General features: G+C 42.6%; 1 protein-coding gene across 12 annotated transcripts in view; it reads left to right on the top strand.

Annotated features, from left to right (window-relative positions):
- NARS2 (asparaginyl-tRNA synthetase 2, mitochondrial) overlaps nucleotides 1-25,408 on the top strand; it is a 149,213-nt gene that overhangs the window by 75,387 nt on the left and 48,418 nt on the right. For 2 of the 12 annotated variants that reach the window (XR_016233124.1, XM_089331761.1), the window contains one exon: nucleotides 394-7,178. The exons of 9 other annotated variants lie outside the window; for them this stretch is intronic. Coding sequence is in view for 2 of the 3 variants with exons in the window: in XM_089331761.1 (XP_089187887.1) it covers nucleotides 394-463 (70 nt within the window). In the remaining variant the exon portion in view is untranslated. Of the gene's footprint in view, nucleotides 1-393; nucleotides 7,179-23,763; nucleotides 23,784-25,408 lie in introns of those variants that run through there. One more of the 12 variants, XM_089331766.1, reaches the window with a different exon arrangement.

Below are 25,408 nucleotides of genomic sequence, written 5' to 3'. Positions count from 1 at the left end.
GAGTTCCCTCCCCCTCTCTCTGTGTCACTCTGACTTTCAAATAAATAAATAAATCTTAAAAAAAAAAAAAAAAAAAAACTACTAGAAATTTCTTGTTGTTTGGATGACCTCTATACTGGCTTGAAGTATGTCTGAAAAAGGCAAGTCCAAAACCATGAATGCACTCTTATTTGGAAATAGGATCTTTACAGATATAATCAAGTTAAGGTGAGTTCTTACTGGTTTAGGGTGTGTCTTAAATACAAGTACTGGTGTTATTATAAGAGAAAAGAGAGGGGCCGGCACTGTGGCTCAGCGGGTTAACGCTCCGGCCTGAAGCGCCAGCATCCCATATGGGCGCCAGTTCTAGTCCCAGCTGCTCCTCTTCTGATCCAGCTCTCTGCTATGGTCTAGGAAAGCAGTAGAAGATGGCCCAACTCCTTGGGCCCTACACCCGCATGAGAGACCCGGAAGAAGCTCCTGACTCCTGACTTCAGATCTGCACAGCTCCGGCCGTTGCAGCCAACTGGGAAGTGAACCATCGGATGGAAGACTTTCTCTCTCTCTCTCTCTCTGCCTCTGCTCTCTGTGTAACTCTGACTTTCAAATAAATAAATCTTAAAAAAAAAAAAAAAATGAAGAGAAAAGAGAGAGGGAGTTGGAGTTGGAGACACAAGTTACCATGATGCCAAGGATTGCAGGAGAGGCAAAGAAGGATTCTTTTGTAGAACCTTCAAAGCAAGCATAGCTCTACCAGTATCTTGATTTCAGACTGCTAGCCTCTGGAGCTGAGAGAATAAACTTCTCTTGATTAAGCCAGCCAGTTTGTGGTTATTTGTCACAGCAGCCTAGGGAAACCAATTCAACCTATGTGGCTATAGAAATTATGAAATATTAACTTTTATAAAGTGCATTGGTCATATTGGAGTACTGGTTTGAGTACCAACACCTCTGCTTCCAATCCAGCTTTTTGCTAATGCATCCTGGGAGGCAACAGATGATAGCTTGATTGTTTGGGCCCTTATTCCTGACTCCTGAGTTCAGCTGGCCCAGCCCCAGCTGATGTGGGCATTTAGAGAGTGAACCAACAAATGGAAGAGATCTCCCTCTCCCTCTCTCTCTCTCTCCCTCTGTCCCTCTCTCCCTCTCTCCCTCTCTCCCTCCCCCTCCCCCCTCTCCCTCCCTCACCCTGCCTTTCAAGTAGCTGAAAATAAGTACATGCTTTAAAAATGAAAACCTAAAATTGGATATAATGAATCCTGGCATTGTGCTGAAGATTAAATTAATTATGATTCATCTATGTAATGGATTACTGTGCAGCTGTTAAAGTTGATGACAAAGTTTTACAACAAATAAATAATAAAAATAAAATTGTTATCAGGAGCAAGCTTGTGGTACAGCAGTTAAGACACTGGATTTAAGTCCTGGCTCTGCTTCCAGTTTGAACTTTCTCCTAATGTGCATCCTGGGAGGTGACAGGTGCTTGGGTCCTTGCCATCTCTGTGGGAGACCCAGACTGAATTCTAGGCTCCTGGCTTTGATTTGAAACAGGCTAGGTTGTTGTGGACGTTTGGGGAGTGAACCAGCAAATGGAAAATATATATGTCTGTGTCTCTCCCTGTCCCTCTGCTTTTCCAATAAAATAAATAAATATTTAAAAAAATAAATTTAGAGGGGCCGGCGCCATGCCTCACGTGGTTAATCCTCCGCCTGCGGCGCCAGCATCCCATGTGGGCGCTGGGTTCTATTCCTGGTTGCTCCTTTTCTAGTCCAGCTCTCTGCTGTGACCCGGGAAGGCAGTGGAGGATGGCCTGAGTGCTTGGTCCCTGCACCTGCATGGGAGACCAGGAGGAAGCACCTGGCTCCTGGCTTCGGATCAGTGCAGCACGCCGGCCGTAGCGGCCATTTGGGGGGTGAACCAACGGAAGGAAGACATTTCTGTCTCTCTCTCTCACTGTCTAACTCTGCCTGTCAAATAAAAAAATTTTTTTTAAAAATTTAGAATTTGTGTTTATATAACAGGAAGCAGAATGTGGTTCCAATTCTTAAATTTTTTTATTTTTATTTTTTAGACATTTATTTGTTTATTTGATCAGAGTTACAGAGCTAGAGGGAGAGATACAGAGAGAGGTCTTCCATCTGCTGGTTCATTCTCCAAGTGGCCACAATGGCCAGGACTGACCCAGGCCAAAGCCAGGAGCTTCATCTGGGTCTCCCATGTGGGTGACAGGAACCCAAATACTTGGGCCATCCTCTGGTATAGGGCGCTGGATCAGAAATGGAGCAGCTGGGGCATGAACGAACCAGTACCCATGTGGAATGCTAGCATTGCAGGTGGCAGCTTTACCCATTATACCAAACACCAGCCCTGATTCCAGGTTTTTTGAGGGGTTTTTTTGTTTGATTGCTTTTTTAAAAAAATGTGTTTGTTTATTATAGATAGGAAGAGAGAGAGACAGAGAGAGAGAGAGAGAGAGAGATGTCTTCCATCTGCTGGTTCACTCCCCAGATGGCTGCAATGGCTGGAGCTGGGTCAGTCATAAGCCAGGAGCAAGGAGATTGTTCCAGGTCTCCCACTTGGGTAGCAGGGACCAAAATACTTGGGCCACCTTCTGCTGCTTTTCCCAGGCCATTAGCAGGAAGCTGGACCTGATTATAATTTTTTAAACTCTTTGTGGGTGTGTACGCGCATACATGTGTATCTTAGGGAAAAATCTGGAAGAATATGTGCCAATATTCAGCTCAAAAATGATGGCCGTTTCTATTACATTTTATTTCCCATTTAAAATTTGTCTATTTTCAGGTTTGAAAAATTAGTATTTATTATGTACTCAGAACAAAAAACTAGCTATTTCTATTTAGGGAAAAATCAGCCTGGACTTTGAGCTGATTTCATTCCAGTTTGATTAATTGGTTTGTGATTAGTGTGAACAGTCCTAACTCATTCCTTTGGTTTATTCATCAGTTTAGGTACTGAACCCGGAAGCTATGAAGGGTTCGTACTCAGGATATTCTCATCAGTTTCATGGCTGTAATGAGAATGTCCCTTTATAATTGGGTATGAGCCGGTGCCATGGCTCACTAGGCTAATCTTCCGCCTAGCGGCACCGGCACACCGGGTTCTAGTCCCAGTCGGGGCACCAGATTCTGTCCCGGTTACCCCTCTTCCAGGCCAGCTCTCTGCTGTGGCCAGGGAGTGCAGTGGAAGATGACCCAAGTGGTTGGGCCCTGCACCCCATGGGAGACCAGGAGAAGCACCTGGCTCCTGCCATCGGATCAGCGCAGTGTGCCAGCTGCAGTGCGCTGGCGGCGGCCATTGGAGGGTGAACCAACGGCAAAAGGAAGACCTTTCTCTCTGTCTCTCTCTCTCACTGTCCACTCTGCCTGTCAAAAAAAAATAATAATAATAAATAAAAATAAATAAATTGGGTGTGAAACTGTCTTCCCACCTGCTTGTGTGACTTGCTCACTTTTTTTTTTTTTTAAGATTTATGTATTTATTTGAAAGTCAGAGTCACACAGAGAGAGGAGAGGCAGAGAGAAAGAGGTCTTCCATCTGCTGGTTCACTCCCCAACTGGCCACAACGGCTGGAGCTGTGCCATTCTGGAGCCAGGAGTTTCTTCCTGGTCTCCCACACAGGTGCAGGGCCCAAGGACTTGGACCATCTTCTACTGCTTTCCCAGGCCATAGCAGAGAGCTGGATCAGAAGAGGAGCAGCCAGGACTAGAACTGGCGTCCATATGGGATGCCAGCACTTCAGGCCAGGGCATTAGCCCACTGAGGCGCAGCGCCCGCCCCTGACTTGCTCACTCTTAATCCACTTGATACTTAGATGTTTATCTGAACTTTGTTCGTTTATACTCATTTAATTTTTAGTTTTTTTTTTTTTTAAATGATTCATGCCAGGCATTTTCCTGCACCTCTGTGTTTCTGATAATTTCCTGTATCTTTTTTTTAAATTTATTTATGTATTTGAAAGTCAGAGTTACACAGAGACAGAAAGAGAGGCAGAGAGAGAAAAGTTATCTATCCACTGGTTCACTCCCCAGTTGGCCACAACGGCCAAAGCTGTGCTGATCCAAAGCCCGGAGCCAGGAGTAGAGGCGCAAGGACCTGGGCCATCTTGTACTGCTTTCCCAGGCCATAGCAGAGAGCTGGATCAGAAATGGAACAGCCAGGACTCAAAACTGGTGCCCATATGGGATGCCAGCACTGCTGGTGGTGGCTTTACCCGCTACACCACAGAGCTAGCCCAAATTTCCTGTATATTTACACTGATCATTCCTAAGGGTGCAACTGAAATACAGCTTCCTCCTCTACTCTCCTCAGTAGAATTACTTTTCTCTCTCTCTGCTCTGTTATAGTATGCACTTACTTCATGTCCTAAAGAAAAAAATTCTTCGTTTTTAATTTTTTGATCAATTTGTAGATATTCTCCTATGTATCCCTTGAGGGTGTGTCTGTCTTAGCTGTAGGTCCTCATCATTTCTAGTAGCTGATGTGCATTCAGTGTAAGTGTTGTTACATGTGCTTTTTAAATCACAGCTGTCATTTTTAAACTTTCCTCTGCTGTTTGCACAGGACAAGGTTGAGCAAAGGACAGGAGTTAAGCACTCTTTTTACTCTATTTCATGGAAATGATATTGCCATGAAACTGCAGTCTTTAATTGCCTTATTACTTCCTGGATGTATATGCATGATGATGAAGGGTCCTCATGCTCATGTTTTTGTAATAGGAACTTAAAACGCAGAGATTTCTTTTAGCGTGTTATTTATGTTAAAAGTTAACCCTCTTGGCCGGCGCCGTGGCTCACTAGGCTAATCCTCTGCCTGCAGCGCCGGCACCCCGGGTTCTAATCCCAGTTGGGGCGCCAGATTCTGTCCCGGTAGCTCCTCTTCCAGTCCAGCTCTCTGCTGTGGCCCGGATAGGCAATGGAGGATGACCCAAGTGCTTGGTCCCTGCACCTGCATGGGAGACCAGGAGGAAGCACCTGGCTCCTGGCTTTGGATTGGCGCAGCACGCTGGCCAGAGTGCACCAGCCATAGCGGCCATTTGGGGGGTGAACCAATGGAAAAAAGAAGACCTTTCTCTCTCTCTCACTGTCTAACTCTGCCTGTCCCCCCCCCCCCAAAAAAAAGTTAACCCTCTTTAGATAAAAATGTTAATTAGCACACTGTTGTCAAAAATGGCCAAGGAACTGTGTTCATTATCCCTATACCAATTTTGTTTATTGTATAATATAGCCAGAGGATAAGTATTTCAAACAGATTGATCAAAAAAAATGCAGAGATATTTAATAGATATAGTTGGCTTGTTTGTGTTAAAATATAGACAGTGTGGATATTTGAATTAAGTAAGGGTTTGGTCTTGCTAAGTGAGTTTGATGCAAGTAGACAGGTTCAGAAGGTTATAATGATGGGCCAAAGAATCTATATTGGGTAAGAAGAGAGGAAACTATGGCTAGAGGGTGATAGTGAAAGAAGTAATGGACTTAAAGAATGGGATGTCTCTGTGAAGAACCTGGACAGATGCAAGGTGGTAGCCAAGGAATGGTATTGTGTAATTCCTATATCTCCCAGAGAGTCTCTGCTCACCGTCCATGTGTAAACTGAAGTGTCAGCTGTCTTCCCCAGTTGACTTCTACCAGCGTCGTAGGCTCACTGTGTTCAAAACTAAATTCATCATCTTTCCTTCTGAATTCCGTGTCTTGGAAAATAGCATTACCACCCTTACAGTTTGTCAAACCAGATACATGGAAAACATTTAAAATTCTTCTCTTTCCACACCCCTTACTTTTTTTAAAAATTTACTTTGGTGTCCTTTTGCTTCAGCTATCCTCAATTGCTTATGATATTCTAAGCACATTATCCTGTTTCACACATTTGTGTTCTTCTGCATATGCTGTTTTAATGTCCTATCCGCCATGCCTTTGTCTATCTGAATCTGGCCTATCAGTCTCTCTCTGTCTCTCCCACTCTTTCACTGTAACTCGTTTCTCATCCAGAACTCTGCTGCCACCACCATCTCTTTATTGTTTAAATGCCATTCTTCTATATGCCCAGGGTTCTTTGTGCTTGCCGAATTTGTAACACTGGAATCATTGATTTATTTCCCTATGGCTTAAGTTCTGAGTTTTTTGTTTTATTTTTTTAAAATTCATTTTATTTGAAAGGCAGAGTTACAGAGAGAAGTAGAGAGACAAAGAGATCTTCCAGCTGGTAGTTCAATTCCTAAGTGGCTGAAGTGGCCAGGGGTTGGGCCAGGCTAGAGCCAGAAGCCAGGAGCTTCATCCAGGTCTCCCATGTGGGCGGCAGGGGCCCAGCCCAGGCACTTGGGCATTTTCTGCTGCTTTCCCAGGCGCATTGGCAAGGAGCTGGCATCGGGCAGCCTAACCTAGTGCGTCACAACGCCAGCCTCGATTCTGAATTTTTTTTTTAATTTAGAGACTATATTTAAATTTGTAACTATGACTTAATACAGAATAAAGACTTAAATATCTATTGGAAAAGGATTTCTCTCAATTTTTACTAAAAAATATTGAAATGATCTGTTGATAAGCTTATCACCCCATTAGACTACCACTTCCTCAAGCTGTCACTTCCTCAAACTGAGTGCTGCTTCTCTTTGTCATCTCAGTTTCTATTATCACATCATTGCCTGAAATCTCAGTTCATTTCAACATTTATTGAGAATCAGCTGTGTGCCAAACACTGGGCTAAGTTGTAGGATACAGGAATGGATCAATCACATGATCCCAGTCTTCATGACCCTATAGAAACTGGAATGAGCAAGATGGGCAATAAAAAAGAAATTAGCAGTGTGAGAGCTCTTAGGAAAAATGGTTGTCCTGAAGGCAAGAACATATGGCAATGGAATTCTACCTTGTCCAGGATAAATTTAATTTAGAGATAATATTATCAGTAGAATAATTACATAGAAGTGTATTTTCAAATGTCACTTATTTAATAACCACTGTCTATTATATTTGATATAGATTCTGTTGCTTTTGTGTTCTTTGAACAATAGAAATCCAGTGAATATAACTCTTTTTCTCATCATTATTATATAGCATTTTATGTTTATAATGTTTTAGGTACACTGGTACCTGTTATTTGTATTTGGCTTTGGAATCTCATTTGGTACTTTTATATCATGTTTGATGTATTACCCTTGAATAAATTAAATTTACCCAAATAATCAAAATCCAAGAAATTGTATGTAGCTTCCGTGTCCTTTACCAACTTCCAAAAACTTGAAATCTTCTGTAAAATGTTAGATGAGTCAGCTGTGACTTTGTATCCTGACTTTAGGAAAACAGCCAGGATATTGAAGGATCTGGGTGGACATCATGGCCTAAACACATTGAAGATACTGCATATATTTATTATAGGGGAGACATGGAGTCTGTTTGATGAGCTTCCATGAGAGCCCTGTATGCAGATGAGAAAATGATCATTTTCAGGAACCCTTTAAATAGTGCTTAAGTCAGTAGTTTTTACAGTGTTTACAAAGTTGTCAGCCATCACCGTTATCTAATTTTAGAACATTTTCATCACCCCAGAAAGAAACCCAGGACTCATTAGCAGTCCCTTCCCATTCCTTCCTGTCCTCAGCCCCTGGGAATCACCGCCGAGTGAAGTACTGGGAGTGAGACCCAGCAGTCTTTGTCTTAACAGACCCTCCAGGAGATGCAGATGATGAGAACCACAGATGTAGAGAAGACTTTTCCTAGTAGGTGAGGACATCAGACGTCCTAGCCATTCTAGGGGCGAGGGAGAGGGGGTCGAATGTTCTGTATATGACTAGCAGTAAATCCACTTTTCCCCCACCCCTAACCTCACCAGGAGTCTGTGCAGGTCACCTCCCTTCTGCTACATTACTCACTCAGTATTCCAGATGACTTTCATACTTTGCCCCTTTGGTCATCACTCAGCCATCTGTTTTTGGTCCTTCAAAAATATGTTGTAATCTCTTATCCATTGAAGATCCCCCTTACTGCTGCTTTCTTTTAATTTTTCATTACTCTTTTGGGGTTTTTCTCAGGAAGGAGGGAATATAAATATATGTACTCAATCCACCATTTTAACTTCATTTTACTAGCTTGAATGGTATTGATTTGCTTTTCTTTAGTTGCTAGTTAGGTTGCACTGTTTGCAGGATGATTTAGAGCTGCTCCAAGTTAACTCTGCAGTGTCTGCATGCCACATTGGAAGTCGAAACACTGGGTCCTCTGCCCATTTCTGGTATTGCATCCCTTTGTGAAGGGAAATACTAACCTGCCCTTTCTCCATTTCGAGTGTATGAGAGAGTAGCTCTTCTGTTATCTAGCCCAGTGAGGTCTGGTTGAGTACAAAAATTGTCTGAAGCACTGAGTGCCTTTGAAGTAAGCAAGTCTTGTATAAGTTTAAAAAAGTGTTCCCTGTCACTCCTTTGCATAAGGATAGAAATAGAACTCATTGTGCATAAAATGCAATACCTTTTGATGCTGTCTGAAAGCAGATGCAGGTTGTTGTAATGAGACATCAAATTAATCCTTAGTAATTACAGCAATATGGACAATAACTGGAGCTATAAAAAGCAAAACTTAGGTTATTATTTCTTTTCCAAATTCAATTTTGCTCAGGTGGCTTTAATTACTTTTTTTTTTTTTTTTTTGGAAAAGGAAAAAATTTTGTGCATGCGACATGTTTGCAGAATTTAGGATGGGTTGGGAACAGAGAATTTTTGTCATTTTGACATTTTTTTCCAGCCTGTTGTCTTCTTCTAAAAATAACTATGGTTACTCATTTACTCAGCAATACTTTTCGTGTTCATCCAAATGGTATGTAACTGTTGAACACCAGGGAAAATGTTAAAAATATGGGACAACCCTATTAGTGCACGTATAGGGGGTTACCAGTGCTGTTTACAGAGTTAAGCAGCCACTTAGATAATGTTATCACTGCCACAAAGTACTGATCCTGTACCAGTGAGTGATTCTGTTAGTTGAAGTGAATGCAGTCAGAGATTTAGATTGAATTTTTTAAAGATTTATTTATTGATTTGAAAGGCAGAGTTACAGAGAGGCTGTAAGAGAGGGAGGGAGGGAGGGAGAGAAGTCTTCCATCTACTGGTTCATTCCCCAAATGGCTGCAATGGCTGGAGCTGCGTTGACCCAAAGCCAGGAGCCGGGAGCCAGGAGCTTCTTCCAGGTCTCCCATGTGGGTGCAGGGACCCAAGGACTTTGACCATCTTTTACTGCTTTCCCAGGCCATAGCAGAGAGCTGGATCGAAAGTGGAGCAGCCGGGACTCAAACTGGCACCCATGTGGGATGCTGGCACCCCAGACAACAGCTTTACTCACTACGTCACAGCACTGGCCCCTAGATTGAATTTTTACTTCTTTGATTACTAGTTTTATAAGCAAAATGTCTGAGACTCCACTTCTGATCTGTAAAATTAAGTTTCAGTGGCTACTTTTGCAGAACAGTTGGGAGAATCAGATACTGTGTGAAGCCCAGTGTTTATCACAGCGTAACCACTGAAATGTTAGGTGCTATGATGATGGTAGTGATGACAACCGGGACTTGGAGAATTCAGTGTGATTATGAGGATGAGCTATAGGGAGAAGCCAAGGTGGTGTAACCAGGTAGGAAGAGTTTTCAAATAATGACTTGTGTTACAATAGTAAGCAAACATGAAACAGAGTTGGGACAAAGAGGGAGTCTGCCAGGGTTCAGATTCACAAGACAGGTCAAAATGTTAAATTAAACCAGTGTCTGAAATGAAGGAAGGGATTAGTTTGAAGAAATCAGATACCTGTCAGAGTTTGAAGACCAAATCAGAATAAACTAGGTAGTAAGAACAGTCTAATCTGCCTAATAGCTGTGGGTCCCTGGTGACAGTTGAGGTGTCACTGTGTTCTGGATGCTGTTGTTCTTTGAGGGAGATCATTTCTGTATTCCTTTTGGGGTTCCTGGGCCCTGATAATTCACCTTTTATACCATAGTTGGAGCAAGATTATAACTTAATTAGCAAAATAAACCACTGTATGACTAAGCTGTTCTTTTTTATCAACTTTACTGATGTGTACTTTATATACAATACAAGTTAATTTATAGGGATGGGCATTTGGTGCGGTGGTTAGGACTGATTTGTGTCCCAGCTGCTCCACTTCTAATCCAGCTTCCTGTTGATGTATACTCTGGAAGGCAGCAGAAGGTGGCTCAAGTGCTTGGAACCCTACTACTCAAGCTGTGCATTAGTATGTCTTGAGCGTTTTTAAACATACAGATGTGGAGTAGAAATTGGGCCTAGTGGTTAAGGTATCTATCAGTTAAAATGCCTACATCCCACATCAGAGTACCTGAGTTTAAATCCTAGCTCCAGGTCCTGGTTCTAGCTCCCTGCTAATGTAGACTCTGAGAGGCAGAGGGTAATGCCTTGAGTAGTTGGGTTCCTGCCCACCAATAGATCTAGAATGAGTTCCTGGTTCCTGGCTTCTGTCTTCACACTGGCCCACTCCCAACCTTTGTGGGCATTTGGGGAGTGAACCAGCAAAGGGGAGCTCTGTCTGTCTTTTGTGTTTTATTCCTTCCTCTCACTCTCCCATCTCTTTCTTCTTCCTCCCTCCTTCCTTCCTCCTTTTATACTTCTATCTCTCTGTCTTTCCATCTCACAAATTTTAAAAAGAAACACTTCAACTATAGGGGCTGACGTTGCAGCACATCTGGTTAAGCCACCACCTGTGATGTCTGCATCCCTTATTGGAGCACCACTTTGAGTCCCAGCTGCTCCGCTTCCAGTCCACCTCCCTGCTAATGTGCCTAGGAAAACAGCAAAAGATGGCTCAAGTGCTTGGGTCCCTGCTACCCACATAGAGACCTGGATGGAGTTCCTGGCTCCTGGCTTGGACCTGGCCCAGCCTTAGCTGTTGCAGCCATTTGGGAAGGAGTAAACCAGCACATGGAAGATCACTCTTTATCCCTCAGCTTTTCAAATATATACATGTATGAACTGTGGATACATCAATTCAGCCCCCTAGGAAATCAAATGTAATTGGTCTAGGGCTGAGACTGATCATCAGGATTGTGTTTAAAGTGCTTAATGTTATTCTGTGCAGCCAAGATTGAAAACCACTATAGGCTGGTAGTCCTTGGACCAGCAGCATCAGTATCACCTGGGAAGTGGTGGGAATGCAGATTCTCAGACCTACCTTAGACCTACTGAAGCAAAAATTCTGGGGTACGGCCTAGCAAGCTGTGTTTTAACAAGCTCTAAATGATTCTAATGCATGCTGAAGTTTGAGAAACACTGCTGTAGACCATCTAAAGAATTTCTAAGAAAGATTTCTTTTTCTCCTGTTAAACCTTCGGGGCTCCACAATGCTCTAGAATTCCCCTGGGCCCAAAAGCACCTAAAAATGGTAGGTGGGGACAGAAGCTTGTCACAGAGAAGCATTTGTTGGTTAACTCCTGAACCTTAGCAAAAGTGACCATAGGCAAAAAGAGCTATGAAGTGTAATGAAGCAGAGAGTTCCTATCCACTGGTTCACTCTCCAGATGCCTACAACAGATGGGACTGGGCCAGGCTGCAACTAGGAGCCAAGAACTTCATCCAGATCTCCCACATAAGTGGTAGGGACCCAGTGAGTTGAGCCATCATCACCTGCTGCTTCCCAGGGTACACATTAGCAGGAAGCGGCTATAGGGAGTGGAGCTGAGGCATGAACCCAGACACTCTGAGAAGGCATGCAGGCATCTCAAGCTGCATCTTCACTGCTAGCCAAATGCCTATCCCTGTAACCATTTTTAATATCCTAAAGTACTGTGAAATAGGATTAACACAGGTCTCATTGCCTGTCAGTGCCTATAAATGATTATCCTTTTCTGCAAAGAAAGAGTTATAGACAGAGAAAAAAATAAGACAGAAAAGTGTTGCTGTTAATGGTAAGAAATGGCAGGTGCAGAGGGAGCAAGCCCCTCCCTCAAGGTGGAAGAAAGACAGCTCAGGAGTAGCCACCTAGAATGGAATAACTTTGTCATATAGTGGGATTAAAAACCACCCAGATGATAGTGACAGAAAGAATATTTCTAATTGGAACACATACCAGTGTCTTCTGGGTATGCAGCCATGGTACCTTGTGTTGTCTTGACTAGTTGTTGAGTGCACTCACGTGCAGCAAAGCAGAAGGTGAGTCCTGGAGTCAGAGCTGTGACATGGTTCTGTGGGCTTGTTTCTAACTTGTCTAAGCTTAGTTTCTTCAAGTATAAAATGGAATGAAATCACTTCCCTCATAAGTATCAAGGATAAAATCAAACATGTATAAAGTGCCTGATGGACAATTAGTCTCAGTAAACTTTATTTTAATGTACATTAAATAATACAGGTAACATAAAATTTACCCTTAATGACATAGCGCAACCAACACCATTGTCTAGTTATAAAACATTTTCATCTCACCAAAAGGAAAACTCCATACCTGTGAAGCAGTCATTCTTTATTATGGACTGATTTGTCTCTGTAAAATCCGTATGTCTTGTCCTAACTCCCTATGCGACTATAGTTGAACATAGGGCCTCTGGGGAGGCAGTTAAGGTTAAATGTAGTATGGCCGGCACTGTGGCTCAATAGGCTAATCCTCCGCCTGTGGTGCTGTCACTCTGGGTTCTAGTCCCAGCTGGGGCGCCGGATTCTGTCCTGCTTGCTCCTCTTCCAGTCCAGCTCTCTACTGTGGCCCAGGAGGGCAGTGGAGGATGGCCCAAGTGCTTGGGCCCTGCACCCACATGGGAGACCAGGAGAAGCACCTGGCTCCTGGCTTCAGATCAGCACAGTGCGCCAGCCGCAGCGTGCCAGCCGCAGCAGCCATTGTGGGGTGAACCAACGGAAAAGGAAGACCTTTCTCTCTGTCCCTCTCTCTCACTGTCCACTCTGCCTGTCAAAAAAAAAAAAAAAAAAAAAAAAGGTTAAATGTGGTCATGAGGTGGGGCCCTAATCTAGTGTGGCTGGTGTCCATATAAGAAAAAGAGGAGACACCAGGGGTACATGTGCACAGAGGAAAGGCCGTGGGAGGAAACAGTGAGAAGTTGCCGTTCAGCAAGCCTGGAAGTAAGACCTCACCCGAAACCAACCCTCCCAGCACCCAGCCTCCAGAACTGCAAGAAAATAAAGTTCTGTTATTTAAGCAACCCAGACTGGCATTCTGTTATAGCAGCCCATGCAGACTAACGCACTCTCCTCTACCCACCCCTGACCCTGGCAACCACTCTTTCACTTTCTGTCTCTATGCATTTGCCTATTCTGAATATTTCTTGTAAATGGAATCACATACTATGTGACTTTTGTAGCTGACTTCTTTGACTTAGCCTAATATGTTGATGGTTCATTCATGGTGTAGAATATACTTGTATTTCTTCCTTTTTATGGCTGATTAATATCACAAGATAGGAATACACCTTATTTTACCCATCCATTCATCCAGTGAAGAACATTTGGGTTATTTCTCCTTTTTAGTTTTTATGAACATTTTTTACAAAGTTTTGTTTGAATTCCTGTTTTCATTTCTTTGGGCCAAATATCCATGAGAGGATTACTGAGTCATTTTATGTTTGAATTATTAAGGAACCACCAGACTTTTCCATAGCAGCAACACAATTTCACATTCCCGCCAACTGTGTATAAGGAATTTTTCTGCATCCTTATCGATACTTGTTATTTCCAAGTTTTTAAGTTAAAGCAATCAATAAACTTTTTTTTTAAAGATTTTTATTTATTTGAAAGGCAGAGTTACAGAGAGGCAGAGAGAGAGAGAGAGAGATCTTCCATCTGCTGGTTCACTCCCCAGATGGCCTCAATGGCCAGAGCTGGACTGATCCAAAGCCCAGAACCAGGAGCTTCTTCCAGGTCTCCTACATGGGTGCAGGGGCACAAGGACTTGAATCATCTTCTAGTGCTTACCCAGGAGCATTAGCAGGGAGCTAGATTGGAAGTGGAGCATACAGGACACAAACTGAGGCCCATATGGGATGCTGGCACTGCAGGCAGTGGCTTTACCTGTTATGCCACGTGCTGGTCCCCAAGACACATTTTTTAAAGGTATTCCAAAGGGCTGGCGCTGTGATGCAATGGGTTCAGCCGCAGCCTGCAGTGCCAGTATCCCATATAGGCCTCAGTTTGTGTCCTAGACACTCCACTTCCAATCTAGTTCCTTGCTAATGCACCTGGGTAAGCAGCAAAAGATAGCCCAAGTTCCTGGGTCCCTGTCACCCACATGGGAGACCCAGAAGAATTTTGCTCCTGGCTCCTGGTTTCAGATTGGCCCAGCTCTGGCCATTACTGCCATTTGGGAAGTGAACCAGCGGGTGATTCTCTTCCTGTCTTTCTCCCTCTCTCTTTTCTGTAACTCTGTCTGTCAAATAAATAAAATAAATCTTTTTAAAAAAAAATGAGCCCTGGCCATTGTAGCTATTTGAGGAGTGAACCATCAGATAGAACCAGATTCTGTCCTGGTTGCTCCTTTTCCAGTCCAGCTCTCTGCTGTGGCCCCGGAAGGCAGTGGAGGATGACCTAGGTCCTTGGGCCCTGCACCCGCATGGGAGACCAGGAGAAGCACCTGGCTTCTGGCTTCAGATCGGCGCAGCGTGTTGGCTGTAGCAGCCATTTGGGGGGTGAATCAACAGAAGGAAGACCTTTCTGTCTGTCTCTCTCTCTCACTGTCTAACTCTGCCTGTTCAAAAAAAAAAAAAAAAAAGTCTCTCCCTCTCACACCTTCTCTGCCTTTCAAATAAATAAATAAATCTTAAAAAAAGTATATTGATTAGTGTCTAAACTTTTAATAGTTCTTAAACAGGGGCTCACATCATAATTACTTATGGAGCTTTTAAACATACCCATGACCAGTTCGTTCCCTAGGCTTTCTGAATTGGTATCTTCAGAAGTGGAGCCCAGAATTAGTACTTCTCAATATTAATTAGTTAATTAGTCTCTGAGACCCTTTAAATGCATTTGTTAAAACTGTTTTCATAGTAATACCAAGACTATACTTGCCCTTTGTCTTTCTCAATCTCACATGAGTATACAGTGCAGTTTTCCATATGCATGGGAAAATAAAACAGATTCAGTGCAGAAGTAGGTATGAGACTCCAGCTGTCTTCTGTTAAGCCAGGCATTAAAAAGACATAAAAATGTGGAACAGTGCCAGTATTCCTACTCTCTCTTGTTTTGGAAAAAAAATAGTTTTCATTAAAATGTGTTCTTCTTGACATATATTGAACTTACTATTTTAAAGAATTAATAAACATTTTAATTTCTTAATTTTAAAGGTAAAAATTGGTAAATATAGGCTTGATAAACAAAATCTCATTGAGATCTGCAATAATTTGAAGTATATGGGGTCCTGAGGTTGGCATTGTGGCACAAAGGTTTAAGCCAGCATCCCATATGAGTGCCAGATCAAGTCCTGGCTGCTCCACTTCCAATGCAGCTTCCTGCTATTGTGCCTGGGAAGGCAACAGAAAATGACCCTAGCACTTGGGCAGCTGCCACCCATCACCCATGTGGGATACCTGAATGGAATTCTAGGCTCCTGGCTTCACCCTGGCCCAGCCCTTGCTGTTGAAGCCATTTACTAACTCAACTAGCAAATGGAAGATCTCTTTGTGTATTTCTGTGTGTGTTTGTTCCCCTCTCTCACTCTGTAACTTTCAAATATATAAGTAAATCTTAAAAATAAAAGTATAAAGGGGTCTTGCAGCTAACCAAATGAGAACGCAGACCTAGGAAAAGGAAGAACACAGAAGACATTATATATTTGTTTGTTTACCAAATAGTTCCTGTTAGCTTAAGGATAGGTTAGCTTTGTCATATTTCATTTCATTTCATTCTTATAATAATTCCATGGCATATGTATATTTAACCCCATTTTCACATGGTGAAATTTATTCTTAGAGAAATTAAGAATTTAGTTAATAACTGGAAGAGCCAGGAATTCAGCTTAGGTTTTCAGTTTGTGCTCTTAGAGCTTTATTTATTTGAAAGCAGAGCAACGGAGAAAGAGATCTTCCATCCACTGCTTCATACCCAAAATGGCCTGACAGTGAGGAGCCCAGAATTCCATTTCCAGTGGGTGACAGTGGCCCAAATACTTGGGCTGTACTCCACTATTTTCCTGACATATCAGGGAGCTGGATCAGAAATGGGGCAGCAGGTCTCAAACCAGCATTCTGATACAGGATGCTGGCATAGCAAGTGGTAGGTTAACATGCTGTGCCACAATGCTGGCCCTAAATATGTCTTTGTAATCACTCCCACAACTTGTACGGGACGTAACCCAGGCAAGTGTTGGCCATTCAGTGCCATAATACCTCATCTGCCTTTGGAGGAGCAAGCCTCAGAAAAGATCATCCTTGAAATCCTTGTAGACTTAAACACTATATGTAGGACATGTATTTAAATTAGTTGAACTGTTTACATGCTGTTCTCTTTAGTGTCTCTCAAAGCAAGGACCACTAAATATATGCTATGTACAGGGATAATTTTTTTTAAAGATTTATTTATTTATTTGAAAGTCAGAGTTACACAGAGAGAGGAGAGGCAGAGAGAGGTCTTCCATCCGATGGTTCACTCCCCAATTGGCAGCAACTGCTGGAGCTGTGCCAATCCGAAGCCAGGAGCCAGGAGCTTCTTCCGGGTCTCCCATGCGGGTGCAGGGGCCCAAGGACTTGGGCCATATTGTACTGCTTTCCCAGGCCATAGCAGAGAGCTGGATTGGAAGTGGAGCAGCTGGGTCTCGAACTGGCACCCATATGGGATGCCAGCGCTTCAGGCCAGAGCATTTAACCCACTGCACCACAGAGCCGGCCCTTTTTTTTTTTTTTTTTTTTTAAGGATTTATTTATTTATTTGAAAGTCAGAGTTACATAGAGAGAGGAGAGGCAGAGAGGGGATAACTTCAATATGAGTAAATACAGTTGGCAAAATTACCTCTCTTTCTTGACAAAGGTTGTTTTGGTGTCTTGAGATGTGAGAAAGAACAGGCAGCAAACTGTGGTCCTTTGGAATAATGTTTTTCCTAGGACATCATATCCAGTCAGTTGCTACCCTCACGAGTGCACGTCTTCGAGAATGAAGGGGTGCCTCACTCTGACAGAGGCCAAAGAATCATGCGCTGCTGTGCTTACACAGAACAGACTTAAGGAAAATTTTTTTTAACTGTACTAATATTATAATTTTTCCAAAAATAAAGCTTTTCCTAATTAGAGAAGTTCACCTGATCTAGTTCTTTTCAAAAGTTTACCTTTGAACAATATGGTCAGTGACTGTTAAAAACTGAGTATGTTAACTACTGGTGCCTTCTGTGAACAGCTGTTTGAGAGAATAAGCAGAATTTTTGGTTTAGTAATTGGTATGTTTTCTGTCTTCCTCTTCTTAGTCCTGTTCCTCATCCCTGGCCCAGTGCTGTTTTAAGGTTCATTTTTGCCAGTCAGCATATTTTGTAGAAAACAAGTTGTTTGCATATTTGACAAATATTAGTTGTATATGCTGGGCACTGGTGGACACTGAAGATACCACAATGAACAACAAGAATACAGATACAGTAGTTTGTGAAATTTACAGTCTATTAGAGATAGCCATGAAACAAATAATCATATCAATATACATAAGAGCTTTCATTTTGAAAGGTACTATGCATAGAAGTACATGGTGTTACTAAAGAACGTACTGCAAGGATTGACCTGGGAAGGTTGGGAAAAGACTGAAGCCAAGGCTGAGACGGGGCAAGCATGTGTTTCTGAGCAGGGAAAGGACTGACTCAGCAGGCTGACGTCTGCTTCTGGAGTGCAGCAGAGGTCTGGGCAGAAAGTATACATGTGTGAGCTGTCTGCCAGTCAGCAGTGAGTTGGAATCATTGGCTGAAGTAGATTACTTTGGTAGAGAGTGTACAGTGAAAAAAGTAGGTGGTCTGTAACTATATTTGGAGGAATGCTGGTGTTTAAGGAAGGGCTAGAGCAAGAAACATGTGATACGACAAACACAAGTCAGAGAAATATGGAAACTAGAATGCAGTGCTAAATATTTCAAGTGAAGAGTGATTTCAAAGATAATCATATTGGGACCGGTGCTGTGGAGTAGTGGGTAAAGCCATTGCATGCAGTGCTGGCATCCCATATGGGCACCAGTTTGAGACCCAACTGTTCCACTTCCTATCCAGCTCTCTGCTTTGGCCTGGGAAAGCAGTGGAAGATGGCCCAAGTGCTTGGGCTCCTGCTTCTGTGTGGGAGACCCAGAAGAAGCTCCTGGCTTCAGATCAGCCCAGCTCTGGCCATTGCAACCGCTTGAGGAGTGAATCAGTGGATGGAAGACCTCTCTCTTTCCCTTTCTCTTTCTCTCTCTCTCTCTGCCTCTGCTTCTCTGTAACTCTTGTCTTTCAAATAAATAAATAAATCTTCTAAAAAGAAAAAATAGATAATCAGACAAAATCCAGTCACTCCTTTCTGTGGCTTACAAGGAAGACCCTCCATGTTCTGGTCCCTTTTTACCTTTTGACTCCATCTCTTACCATTTATCTGGCCACTGGCCTACTCTTAATTCTTTAAATTTTCTATGCTTCCTACTGTAGGGTCTCTGTGTTTGTATTCCTTTTGCTGAAATACCTTTCTCAAATGTCATCTCTTCAGAGAGGGGTAGCCAACCTTCCACCCCCTTAGCAGAAATGTTGTCAGATTCTGTGGAATTTTTTTTTTTTTAAAGACTTAGTTTTATGCATTCGGAAGGTAGAGTGACAGAGAGAGGGAGGGAGTCTGAGACAGAGGATCTTCCATCTGCTGGTTCACTCTCCAAAAGGCCACAGTGGCCAGGGCTGGGCCACACTGAAGCCAGGAGCCGCCAATGTGGGCTGAAGGGGCCTAATTACTTGGGCCATCATCTGCTGCCTTCTCAGATACATTAATACAGAGCAGCTGGGACTCAGACCGTCTCCCCAGTATGGGAAGTCAGCATTGCACAGGATGGATTAACCTGCTGCGTCATAACGCCAGTCCCTGAAATTTTGAATTTCATTGTACAATTAAAAGTAAATTTTTCTTGGGACTCCAATTCAGTTCCAAATAAAATATTAAGGACATTAAAAAAATTAATTTGGGGGATGTATTTGGCAATAATGGTGAGGAAGAACTTTTAGATTTCAGATGCATGCTCCCTAAAGAATCCTGAAATGGTGAAGTGGATTGTTGACGTGGTGAGGGCTCCCCTCTGTTGCAGCCTTCCACCACGTGTGTTACAAGATAGAGGGAAAGCGGGAAGCTGGGAAGTAGTTAGACATGTAGAAACAATGAATGGCATATGTTACATATTGATAATCTAGTGGATATAAAACCAAAGTCAGAGATAATCCTTTCCTGAGACCCACTTGGCAGAGACTGTTTTAAAAAGGAGTTTAAAGCTGCCTGTGAGTTCACTTCAGTTCAGTGAACTCTTACTGAACTGTCAGTAGAGAAGTGATCCAGAGGTTAGGGGTGATGGGGAAGGTGTGGGGAAAGCTGCTGATCAGTCTGGTGCTGAATAAGTTCTTCCCCAGATAAAGAGCAGCAATTCCTCTGATCTTTCAAAATTCAAAGAATGGCTTTTAAATTTGAGGGCCAGAAAGAATAAATGGCCAGCACTCAGTGACCTTTTCACATCAATGCACTTACCAGTGTGAGGGCTTCGTAAAACTGCACACAAGGAAGAGAGGGGCCTTTGTAGAACCTTTTGATAATTTTTTTTTTATTTTCTAGAAAACCATTTTTGTAGCTGTCTTGACTGATGTGTATTGAATGTACTTGTGTTATCTTAAATATCAACTTCAGCTCACGGACTTTCCTTATATAGCTTTCCTTTCTGCATAATTTGGCACAAGAATGGTTTTTAGTGCTGAGTGTTTTCTTTTTCTGCTGGTCTCTTCTCACAGCAGTACTGGCCTTTCACCTGGTTTTTATGTCTTATTTTAGAAATGGCCTTGTTCTTGGAATTTATTTTAGATGTTGGTTCAAGCCTTGCTGCAAATGGCTTTCATGTCAGTGGAAAACAGGAAAAAATCAGCATAAATTAAAATAAGAGCAGTGTCACATGGATCTAGAGATAAAATTATTGCAAAAATATTAGATGGGGCTGGCATTGTGACATAGTGGGTTAAGCCACTGCGTGAAGCACTGGCATCCCATATATGTGCCCGTTCCAGTCACAGCTGCTCCATTTTTGACCTAGCTCTCAGCTCATGTGCCTGGGAAAGCAGCAGAAGATGGCTAAAGTGCTTGGGCCCCTGTACCAAAGTGGGAGACCCAGAAGAAACTCCTGACTCCTGGCTTTGCCCAGGCCCAACCCTGGCCGTTGTAGCCATTTGGGGATGGGACTGAACCAGCAGATGGGAGATCTCTCTCTTTGTCTAACTCTGCTTTTAAAATAAAATAAATAAATAAATCTTTAAAAATTTTTAATTATTTTATTTGAAATGCAGAGTTACGCACAAGAGAGCCCTTCCATCTGCTATAGCTGCAATGGCCAGGGCTGAGCCAGGCCGAAGCCAAGAACCTGAAACTCCATCCAGGTCTCTCACATCGGTGGCAGGGGCCCCAAGTACTTGGGCCATCTTCTATTGCTTTCCCAGGCACACGATCCAGGGAGCAGGATCAGAGTGCTCATATGGGATGCCAGCATGGCATGTGGCCTAACCCACTGTGCCTCAACACCAGCCCTTCCCCTGTAAGAATTTGAAGACCAGAAAGGCTAAATGACTTGCCAAGGCTGGAAAATGTTGATGAGAACTTACCTTTCTCATTCCTGAAGACAGCATATCCTAAAGTAAATAAGCTACTCATAAGGAAAGGAAATAAGTTAAACTTACCCTGGTTAATTTTGAGAAGGGGAGAATGCATTGAACTTATAAGTGTTACAAGACAACACTACTGTTAATATCATAGTTGAGGCTGTGAGCTTTAGTCAGATCTGTATTTGAATCTGGCCTCCCCCTCTCACTAAGCTATGACTGTGATTTTGGGGAAGCTTCTTAACCTCTCTGACTTTCAATTTCCTATTTTGGAAAAATATAAGTAATAATACATTATTTATTAGCTATAAAAATGAATTTAGGGGGGCTGGCATTGTAGCATAGCAGGTTAAGCCTCCTGTGACACTTGCATCCCATATGGACTCTGGTTCATGACCTAGATGCTCCACTTCCAATTCAGCCCCCTGCTAATGTGCCTAGGAAAGCAGCAGAAGATGACCCGGGTGCTTGAGTATCTGCATCCATGTGGGAAACCAAAAAGAAACTCCTGGCTCCTGGCTTTGGCCTGGCTCAGCCCCAGCCATTTGGGGAATGAACCAGCGGTTGAAAGATCTGTCTCTCACTCTCTCTGTCTCCATCTTTCTCTCCTCTCTAGTTTTAAGTCTGCCTTTCAAAAAATAAATAAACCTTTTTAAAAGATATAAAGGAGGGACCTTTTCTTTCAGTGAGCTGCCTTCCCAGGCACATTAGCAGGGAGCTGGATTGGAAGTGGAGCAGCTGGGACTTCAACTGATGCCCATGTGGGGACGCCAGCATCACAGGAGGTAGCCTAACCTACTAGGCCACAATGCTGGCCTCCATGTGACTTCTTTTATGGGGCAGTGCTGTGGTGCAGCAGGTTAAAGCTACAGCCTACAGAATCTAGTTTGAGTCCTGGCTGCTCTACTTCTGATCCAGCTCCCTGCTAATGTTTCTGGGAAAGCAGTAGAGGACAGCCCAAGTGGTTGGGCCCCTGCACCCAAGTAGGAGACCCAGAAGAAGCTTCTGGCTTTGACCTGGCCCAGCCTTAGTTGTTGCAGCAATTTGGGGAGTGAACCAGTGGGTGGCAGTGCTCTCACTCTCACTCTCTTTCAGTCTCTCAAATAAGTAAATAAATCTTTCTTAAAAATCCCCATTGCTACTCATTCTGGAGCATCCTACATGAAATTACCATGTGAGAAGCAGATGCCCTTGTGATTTGAATTTGGAAGGTTTTTTTAGAAACTATAGTTTCGTCTGTACTCAGTACTTCATGACAAGTAGCAGGTCTCTTCTGAGCACCATTTAGATAAGCCTTCACTGTGTTTCAGGGCCCCCAAAATAAATTTCAACTATGCCACATATATGTGTATGCCTTGGAAGTTTCCAGTAAAATATCTTTTGCTGTTAACATTGGTTTATACAATTTTTATGATACAATCCCAGAAAGAAATGTCATTTTATATAAGTTAACATTCATATATACAATTATTGTTAGTTAACATTGAATGTTGGTTAACATTTGTATGTGTAGTTTCTTGAGATGCAGTGCAGTCCTGGAAAGAAGTGTCATTTTATTTATTTAAATGTATGAGGATACTTTAAAAGTACATAGAAAATTGAAGAAAACATTTTGCATAGTGGTTAAGATGCCAGTTGGAATGCCTGCTTCCAGTATCATAGTGCCTGGGTTCAAGTTCTGGCTTTGCTCCCAATTCCAGTTTCTTGTTAATGCACATTCCAAGAGATAGCAGGTGATGGCTCGAACAGTTGGGTGCTTGTCATCCACATGGGAAACCTGTTTGGGTTCCCACTCTTGGCTCAGCCCTGGCTGTTGTGGGCATTTGGCAAGTGAACTAGTGGACAGGACAGCTCCATCTTTGTTTCTGTCTCTCGCTTTGCCCCCTTCAAATAAATAAAATGTTTAAATGTTAATGGAAAATGGAATTAGAAGGTAATTATTTTGGTGCAAAAATCTTTGAAATCCATAAATACAAGGGCTCTTCTAAAAGTTTATAAAAATGCGTACTATGAAAAATCTGTATGAATTTCAAAATTGTCTTGCACCAAAATAAACTTTTTAAAATCCATTTGCCATGAAATTTTCAAAGTGCCTTCACACTGTTGCCAAGATATGTAGAGAAGGTATAGTCACAGATTGGAAACTTGAGATCCTGTGATTTTTTACTTTATTGTTTGGGACACATCTAGATTATTTGACCCATTTTAGATACTGAGCAAGGATGTCAGTCAAATGTGTCTGAGTATTTTGCTATATTTGTAATGTCACTGTGAGGAAGTTGTGCTTTTCCAGTTTACAACTGAGGAAGCCACTGTCATCATCGTTAGTACTCATTCACTCAGCAGGAACACCTGTTTTATCTCCAGCACTGGCAATGCAAATATGAATAAAACATGATTCCTGTTCTGGAAAATTTCATAGCTTATTCGGGGGAGAAAAATGCTTTAACTACATAATTACATTTCAATGCAAAATGTTCTGTATAATAAATATATGGAGAAGGTTATATTCTATTCAGCAGGGGCTGGGGGTGTGTGGTAAGATTTCAGAGAGAAAGTGAAGCCAAAACTTGGAGGATGGATGAGAATTTGCCATTTAGAGAGAAAGGAGCCAGGGGAGGGAGGAGCATTGCAGAGCAGAGAACAGCCATGTAGAGGCTTAAAGGCATGCAGCTGGATGCAAGGTCAGAGGGGGAAAAGGCCATGTGAGGGAAACTGGAGTCCAAATTAGGAGTCAGATTTTTTCCTTTGGCAGTGGGGAATCCTTGAAGATTGTTAAATTAGGGCTGATGTAATTAGATTTGAGCTTGCAAACTTGTAGTAGTTTGGGGCCAGAGGAAGACAGATGGCAGGCACCAGTTAAAAAGCTGTTATTTTTCCAAGCAAGCGACAATGGTTTACACTGACGGCAGCTGTGGAGCTGGAGAAGAATCCTGAGATTTGAGAGAGTTTTCCAAGGTGTAAACAACTGAATGTTGTGATCCGTGTGATGTGGGACACGTGAGCATTTAGAGGCGCATGAGGTCTGGCTTGGGTGACTGGGTGAATTAACAGATTAGAAAGCTGGGGGGCTGGTGCTGTGGTGTAGTAAGTTAAAGCCCCAACCTGCAGCGCCGGCATCTCATTTGGGAGCCGGTTCAAGTCCCAGAGGCTTCCACTTCCAATCCAGCTCTCTGCTGTGGCCTGGGAAAGCAGTAGAAGGTGGCCCATGTCCCTGGGCCCCTGCACCCACATGGGAGACCTGGAAGAAGCTCCTGGCTCCTGGCTTCTCTGGCCATTGCAGTCATTTGGGAAGTGACCAGCGGAACAGAAGACCTCTGTCTCTCTGGCTCTACCTCTCTCTGTAACTCTTGTCTTTCAAAGAAATAAAAAATAATCCTTTAAAAAAAAAAGAAAGCTGGGGGGGGGGGAGGTATAAAAGTAAAAGCAGTATGCTCATTATTTATGAAAGCAGAGCAAGGGTTTTTGTCTTGCACAAGGTAGATTCAGTCTTTTCAGGAATATTCTAGTGTGCAAGTCTAGGTTTGAAATCTTGGGAGACAAAAAACCATAATGGTATTGTTTAGTTCCTACTCTTTATTTTTTCCCATCAAAAATGGGTTCTTGGAGGCTAACTGGTCATGGTCTCAGGAAGGTGGCAGTACAATGAAAACAGAAATTCCTAAATTCCTAAGCTTCTTACCAACTGGGTCTTAACTGAAATGGCCTTTTGAAAGAAAAAAAATGAATTTTTTCCCACTGTAATTATTTTACTGCTTAATTTCCCAGAATGTTTTTTTTTAAATGGGCAAATATGTATATGTATATAGATAGATAGAGATATACAGAATCCATCTTTTTTTTTTTTTTATATTACTGTTGTTTAATGACAAACAAATGAAGGATGCTCAGGATCCAGCTAGGGAGCCTCAAACCTCTTGCTTTTCTCTGCAAACCTTTAAAGGTTAGACCCTCAAGAAATACTCATTACTACCTATTCAAGGGTACTTCCAAAAGTTCTTGAAAAGTAGAATTAAGAGTTTATTTTGGGGGCCGGCACTGTGGCATAGTAGGTAAAGCCGCTGCTTGCAGTGCCAGCATCCCATATGGGCGCCAGTTCGAGTCCTAGCTGCACCACTTCCAATCCAGCTCTCTCCTCTGGCCTGGGAAAACAGTAGAAGGTGGCCCAAGTCTTTGGGCCCCTGCACCCACGTGGGAGACCTGGAAGAGACTCCTGGCTCCTGACTTCAGATTGGTACAGTTCCAGCTATTGTAGCCATCTGGGGAGTGAACTAATGGATTCTCTCTGCCTCTCCTTCTTTCTCTCTAATTCTGAATTTCAAATAAATAAATAAAAATCTTTTTAAAAAGTTTATTTTGATGCAAAAAATTTTGAGATCCATGCATACAAGGGCTTGTCAAAAAATTCATTGAAAATTTGTTTTATGAAAAGACTATTCATGGATTTTGAACTTGCACCAAAATAAATTTATGTTGTAATTCCATTTTTCCACAAACATTTTGAAGTTCCCTCATGTGCTCGATTTCAGTTGCCCTGTTTCCCTATGAAGACAGCTACAAACCTTAGAATGAAGGTTCCATGTATGCTTCCTTGTGGGAATTTAAAAATACATTGTGGGGGTTGGGCTCTGGCCCTAGAAATCCAGAT

The sequence above is a fragment of the Oryctolagus cuniculus genome, chromosome 1 (genome assembly GCF_051225735.1).
Source record: "Oryctolagus cuniculus isolate XC-2025 breed Fujian yellow rabbit chromosome 1, ASM5122573v1, whole genome shotgun sequence".
NCBI classification, from domain to species: domain Eukaryota; kingdom Metazoa; phylum Chordata; class Mammalia; order Lagomorpha; family Leporidae; genus Oryctolagus; species Oryctolagus cuniculus.
This window is presented reverse-complemented; position numbering and strand designations above follow the sequence as displayed.